The following is a 7103-nucleotide window of genomic DNA, read 5'->3' as shown; positions in this document are numbered from 1 at the left end:
GGAGCCCATTGATTTCAACTGCCCGGACAAAGGTAGATGGGGTTCATGTTTTTTTAAATAAATGCAAATAATCCCCCACAAAATGATCTGGTTACAGTCCCAGTTGAAGTATAGATTTCTGATCGCAGTGCACCTGCTTGGCGAGGCTTCTCCTTCCATATTACATCAATAATAAAGCAATGAAAATGCTTTCAGAAAAATTTCTGTCAGACCTCACAACATCATCCACTCAAGTAAACCATAAAAACATGTATAGGACATTTAAACAAATTTAAAGTGGGTGTATTTATCACAATCCCATCTCAAGTTGTAAGGATATCATTCGTCCATTAGAAACAAAACAAAACAAAGCAAAACATGACAAAGCAAACGTATCCTTTTGCAAATGAACTGAGGGGTTTTTTTTTAATTCTATAGCTTCAAATAATGGCTCCTTCACAGTATTTTGTACACCCTGTTTTCATCTGAACTATTGCAGTGGGTTGCCCTTTTTACCATGTTATTGCGTTAATGGTATCAGCCTTTGCAGGCAATGACATTGAACTTAGCAGGGAAAGGCAGAATTTTGAAAACAGATTGGGCAGTTAAACAGAGGAAGGATGAATTTCAAACTCCCGTGCTTTTAAATACATTTGCTTTAAAGCCCTTTTTTGTAGAGCCTTGTCCTAGAAACTAATAGAGTGTGTAAGCAATCCTATTTTGGCTGAGTCATCCCCATAATATTAGTTGAAGCTCAGAGTCCTTCTCACCTTGCAGAAGCAGGGGGGAAGATAAGGATTATTTTATGTAACTTGCGTATAAATAGGGTTACCTTTTAAATGAACAGATTTATAAAAATATTCCATAGCGGCACAGTCTGAGTTACCATTTTTGGATGTACAATTGTAAAATAATAATGACTTTTGTTAATACATTGGAAAAACTTGAAACTTGAGTCACATAAGCTAAATCTTTCATCATGTGAGCCATAGAATAAAAGCCACCAAACTGGACTGAATTACAAGGAATGGCAAAATATTCAATTGCAGAGAAAGAAGTAACAGCATCACTTACCTCAAAACTTACAGATCCATTGTGATCAGTGTCAAATGCATTAAACAGAAAATGTGCATAAGTTGTGGAATCTACAATGTAAAACAGTAAAAATAATGCATAGTAAGCACATCTTATTTCATTTAATTTCATTCCATGAAAAAATTTGATACCAAGATATTTTTTGATACCAAAATTTGATAGCAAGACTAAATTTTCAATTCAGTTTAAAGTTCTTTTTTGGCAGGGGAGAAGGTATAAATTATAAGTGCAAGTATGTGGGTAGCTACACTGTTAGGAACAGAAAATCTAAAATTCTAGTCTAGAATATCTTTATTCATTTTCATTCCCATTTCTACTGATCACTGATATCTGAATGAATAGCAAAGAAGTCATGTTATTGTACTCTGAAACAACCTGTGTTAATGGGAACGCTACTTTATCAGTTAAATGACTGTGACAGGGGATCTATCTCATACGTTAAAGAAGAAAAATGCGTTCATTTGTTCACTGCAAATGAGGGAAGCAGACACTACCATCTGTGCATCTGGCGTATTGTTTTTACTCTGAAGGCAGGCCTGTTACTCAGGTTGAAGATGATCTTGTCAGAAAGCTGCTTCTGCGCTCTGGTCCAATGCTCACCCACAGGTGAGATAAAATCCTGTCCAGAGAAGCGGATTCTTAAAGTTGGTTTGCTGCTTAGTTCCCCTGAACATCATATGAGAGCTAGGTGCTTAAAAACCTTGGAAAAACTGTCTGTGACTAACTGAAGTGGTCAATAAGACTCGGAAAGATGACCTTAAACAAGTGATCCCTTCACTAATTACTTGTATACTTTTCCAACCTACTGACTAGTGCATATTGACTCATTTTAGAAACACAAGACAGCATGAATATAAAACTGTCAAGCCTCTAAGTTTTTGTAAAGACCCATCTTTCCATTTCCACTGGAAATGCTTTCTGAGAGGCACAACCTGCTCCAGGAGTAATACATGGCAAAGACAAAACTCCAGAGACTGCCCTGTTTCTGATTTCTTGGCACTAAACCATTTTACCTTTCATATAAATCGTGAAAACCTTTATTTGTCACAGCCCAAAATATTGTTTTGAATTAAACTGAGTCATAGTCTTGGGTCACTCCCCTGAAATGCCACCTTGACCCCAAGGAACCAAATATACCAAAACTCAAAATGCTTCACAGATTCAGACCTGGTATTAGTAAGTAAAGTCTCTGGTCTTACTTCAATATGTTAATTTCATATGATGCGAAATAATTGTAACAAGAAAAAACTCTGCAGTCTTTAAACCTTATGTCTGTTAATGCATTTTCAGAGAATTAAGAAAAACCAACCCACTATTGAGACATTCTTTCATCCATCCATGTATCCAGTCATCAGTGTAATTTTTTAAGCATGGCCTAGCAGACAAATTCCCACTTTAACTGAAAAATGTAAATTTGTTGCTTTAGTTTATATTTCAGATTTTAATAGTCATATTTTCTAGAATTTACTGAGACTTCTGTTGTGCAACAGACTATACTATGCAAACCATCTTCAGGGGAAAAAAACATATTATAGAGGTTATATAAACTGCATTTTATATAAGAGGTTATATAAACTGTAAACTGAATTTTAAATAGCTTCCCATTCTCTTGGCATTCATTTCTTAAAAACATGTGAAATATTCCTAATTATTTTCTGTAGATTTACAGAAAACAAAAGGTTAACACAAAGGTTTTTTATTGTTTGTTGCCCATATATGATACAATATACTACTCTTTTTGTATGATGGTATAAAAAAAAAAGAATTTCTAGCTGAAGAATCTTTTCTTCCTAGCAACCCATTCTGAAAAAAAAAAATTCAGAGGTGTTTTTCAGGGTTGTTTGTTCAGGCAATTATGGTCTGAAATTTTGCCTTCAAAAACACTGGAGGATGAGGTAAACTAGTCTTTTAATTAGAGCTACTTAATGTGATTCCCCCCCTGCCGCCGTCCCCCTAAACCTTGAACATTAAACATGTTAGACAAAAGCTTAACTTTTTAAATAAAATATGTTTTCTTTTCAGGGATTTGATATCACAACTAGTAGGCTAAATTGATATTTTGACAGGTTGAGACAGGAACAGATATTAAATCAGAATTCCTTTGAAATACACCATTAAAGCATTTTAAACATCAGAGACAAAAAATGGTAGTCATTATACATCCAAGAGTATGCCTTATCAAACCATGAACATAATCTGTTCTGTTCATAACTGAGGAGGAGTGTAATAATTATTCAGTGTCTGGATTCTTATGAACGACCTGCCCGGCTGAAGAACAAATCCCAAGTTATATTTCAGGCAATCCATTGCATGAATGCAGGGGGCCTATTCATTCACCTGTGTTTCTGAAAAGAAGTTACTGGAGTGCCTTTCTGGCATGGAAACCTTTTTATGAAGCTAGTTCCGCCTTCTAAAGTACATCGATTTTACTGCAGTTCTGTGTCATCTCCTTTGTTACTCTTACTGTGGTTCCCTTATTCTCTTTCTACTCCTCCTGTCCCTTATCCTGGATAGTCTTGAAAGTCGCTTGGTGAAGTGACTTGCTGCATGACATTGGAAAATGACTTTTTGGTGATTGCTTGGTCACCCTGAAGCTTAAAATCTTACACAACATCATTCTCTTTGCTCAGATATGAATTGTTATAATGATACATCATGCTGTATCTGGTTTTGCGTTACATAGACAATAGGGGCACAGATCTACATCTATGACATAGGTTTTAAATTGGGGACAACTTTGAAACTTTTTTTTTTCCTCTTTAATATTCAGACATAGATAAAAACAATATTTTAAGTGCAACTGAAATTTAAAGGCCTCAGCTGCACACAATATTTTGGCAATACATTCAAAGATTTGAGTATCCAGTCTAGCTGCTTAACTAGACACTTAAATATGATGATCTCACCCTGTTGTTAGCATGCAGGGATATGCAAATACAGACAATTAATTGGGCTTTGAAGATACCTTGGCTAACATGAGGAACAAAGAAAAGACTTTGGCTCCCATACCTCTGAGCAAATGGCAAAAATCAACACAGGCACCCAGAAAACAGCACAAAACCTACGCAAAACAGTTCAAGTCTCACTGGGCCCACAGAAATTAAAGGATTACTGATGTGAGCTGTTACTCTTCCAAGGAGATTCAGCTCTTCTGCTGTTTCCACTGAATATTTTTCCTGAAATTTTTTGAGGAAAACTACATAAGGCTTTCACATTTGTTTGTGCTGTCTTTATGTACTGCTAAGGCTGCACGCTGTTGCGTGGAGGCCATGGAGGATGGGAAGAAGAGGGGTATAGCTTCTGATGGTCACTTCTCGGTGCTCTTCACTGAGATCTGCGAAATGGCTTTATTGAGAAAGCTAAAAATGCTGTTACTAGTACACAACAACATCTGCTACTGATAAGTGAATTATCTGGATTTGATACTCTTCTATCCCACTAAAAAGCTAACTTTTTACTGTATTTCACTGAAGTTAAAAGAAGCAAGAAAAAAAAGCTTTTTTTTTTTTTTCCCAGAAACTGTAGCTCCCTTGCTGCAGATAGATGGCAATGGCATTGTTGAAATTGCAGCGAATAGTGTAAACATGTGCCCCTGTAATGCAGTATTGCCATTGCTATTAAGAAGCCACAAGTTTTATAGGGAGCTTGCCCCAGGATGGAGGCTCGTCAGCTTGCAGCTTTGTTTCCCATGGTTTAGCTGTGACAGCAGTCTCTCGAATTGATCAGATTTCTAAGGCTGATTGGTTTTAATTTTGTGGTGCAGCTGTAGTTTTATACAGGTAGCAGAAACAAGAAGTTATTCTATGTAGAAATAGGTATCTACGACTGTAACATAATGATGCAGCGGAGAGAAGAACTTTTTGCCTTGTATGCTAGCAGAGGCCTTGAGCAGCAGAGAGATGGGATGCAGCACAGAGGAGAGCAGGTATGGGATGAGAGGGGACGGGGCACAGGCTGGCACTGGAGACCCCACAGCTATAAACAACTCACCTGTGGTCACTTAAAGAAATGCAGGTGTGGAGCTGGACAAAAATGGTTTTAGGGGTAGCAAAGAGAACAAAGGAATAGTATCTAACACAGGTAAAAGGTACCACCTATAATAAATTTGAATGTAATGTGGAGCTGCAAACCTATGGAGAAAAAGAAAGGTGTAAAAATGTGTTAGCAAACATGTTGAAGTGACCCCAGATGACTCCTAGAGCGAGGAAGAAGAAAGCACCAACATGAACATCCTATTCCGCCTGGGGAAGGACTCCAGATGCCGATAGTCCACTGCGGTCCCCACCTCCTCCCCCAAATGATGCCACTGCCCTAAAGGCCCAGAGGAGCAGCAGAAGGGTGAGCATTAACACCAGGAAAAGGGGTGGAAACTAAGAACTGAGTATATATCAATTTTAACTACATTAATATTCTTTCATTTCTATAACAATTAGGTCTGGACTAATAAAGATTAGGCTTTTAAGATTACATTTATCCTAACAATATGTTTTAGCTTTACCTGTATAAAAGGTGTGCTTTCTCTTTGCCCATAAACAATTTTGAGTGTAACAATAGGAAATATAATTTTTTTGTTGTTATTTTAAGTTTAGTAAAGGTGTAGTAAATCACATGCAGAGAATTATTTTCACTAGCCAGGGTGACTAAAAAATACAATATCTGAAACTGTAATTGTTAGCTTGGTTTAAAAGCTTAGATACAGAAATAATCAGTAGGCAGGTCAACTCTTTTAGCCTTTTGTTCTTTCTTATTGAGTGTGCCTGCTTGTTAAGGATTTCAGTGATGGTAATCCACACTGAATGCTGCTCTTTACCTTGTAGGTCTTTATTCAAAATAGAACTAATTGGGAGACGTTTTGTTCCTACCTATTAAGTGTGGGGTTTTTAAAATACGAGTGAAAAGAGCGAGCTATGAACAGTCCCAGGGAAACATGCAAATCTCAAGAGCCGTGGGAGAAGATGAAGAGGCAGGATTGAAGAGCTGTAGGAGAACATGAAGAGGGAGGATTGAATGGTAAAAGCAAGAGGAAGAAAAGAGAGGAAAACAATTCACATTAAAAGAAAATCTGAGGTTCAAGGCAAAAAACTGTTATACATTTTTGTGTTACCTTCATTGCACTAAAAGATAACGAAGATAAAGAAATTAATGAACCCCCTGGAAATTAACTAATTGAAATTAAGGTTAGCAAAAAAAGCCCTCATTTAAGTAGAGAAACCCCACAGAAGTCAAGGGGGTTCTGCCATTGATATTAGAGGGTACCTGTAGTGCCTCCTACAGTTTTCATTCCTACTGTGAAAGGTTTTGTGGAATAAAAGAGAATGGGGAAGACTGTGCAGAAAGTTTAAAAAGAAATAACCTACTCAGAGAAACCTGGTTTTTGAAGGTACCCAAATACAGGTAGTAACTTCATAATAGAAGGCTGGCTTCTTGTAGATATCATTGCATTTCATTCAGAAATATATATTTTAAAATGTGTCCAGCCATCACGGAAGTACCCCATGAGTTCAGTCAGAGCTTGAGACAACAATCGTGTTAATTTGAACAACAGGCTCTTTTGTCAGACTCAGGAACTAACAAACATAACTCTCTGTACACTGTAGTACTAATTACATCTGCCAAGTACTCACCTCCTTGTGGAAAGAACTGAGAGTAAATCTCTTTGAAGGTTTCTTCATTGACAACACTTTTTTTTGAAAAAAGTGAAAGACAAGAAATGAATAGCATCCAAACTGGTTGAGTCAGATCATGTGTTCATGTTACAGAACATGTATGTGACTCTGATAGTTTAACATGCTGCAAGAGTCTGATTTTGCACTTTCAACCAAATATTAATGCATTAAATGTGTGTCACTTTGAAGGATCTTCCTAAAGAGTTCCCATGGGACTAAAATTTCTTCTGTGCCATATATCTCAACTTCAGTCTTGAGACCTGAGTGACGGACATGAGCAGCAACCGCTCTGCCGCAGTGCATGGAGCTATCGGTGTCGCTGTGGGCCATGGGTGGTCGCTCCTGCAGCCGCAAGCAGCACTT

At 37.3% G+C, this 7103-nt stretch overlaps 1 protein-coding gene across 4 annotated transcripts in view; it reads right to left on the bottom strand.

Moving 5' to 3' along the window:
• Positions 1–7103, bottom strand: part of KCNIP4 (Kv channel interacting protein 4) — a 466638-nt gene that overhangs the window by 11944 nt on the left and 447591 nt on the right. For 2 of the 4 annotated variants that reach the window (XM_009324067.1, XM_009324066.1), the window contains exons 3-5: positions 6923–6936; positions 6699–6754; positions 1054–1124 (exon numbers count right to left, since the gene is read on the bottom strand). In XM_009324067.1, coding sequence (XP_009322342.1) covers positions 1054–1124; positions 6699–6754; positions 6923–6936 — 141 coding nt within the window. The remainder of the gene's footprint in view (positions 1–1053; positions 1125–6698; positions 6755–6922; positions 6937–7103) is intronic. The other 2 variants (XM_009324063.1, XM_009324065.1) reach the window with 1 other exon arrangement.

This window comes from Pygoscelis adeliae, unplaced genomic scaffold (assembly GCF_000699105.1).
Source record: "Pygoscelis adeliae isolate BGI_AS28 unplaced genomic scaffold, ASM69910v1 Scaffold24, whole genome shotgun sequence".
Classification (NCBI taxonomy): Eukaryota; Metazoa; Chordata; class Aves; order Sphenisciformes; family Spheniscidae; genus Pygoscelis; species Pygoscelis adeliae.
This window is presented reverse-complemented; position numbering and strand designations above follow the sequence as displayed.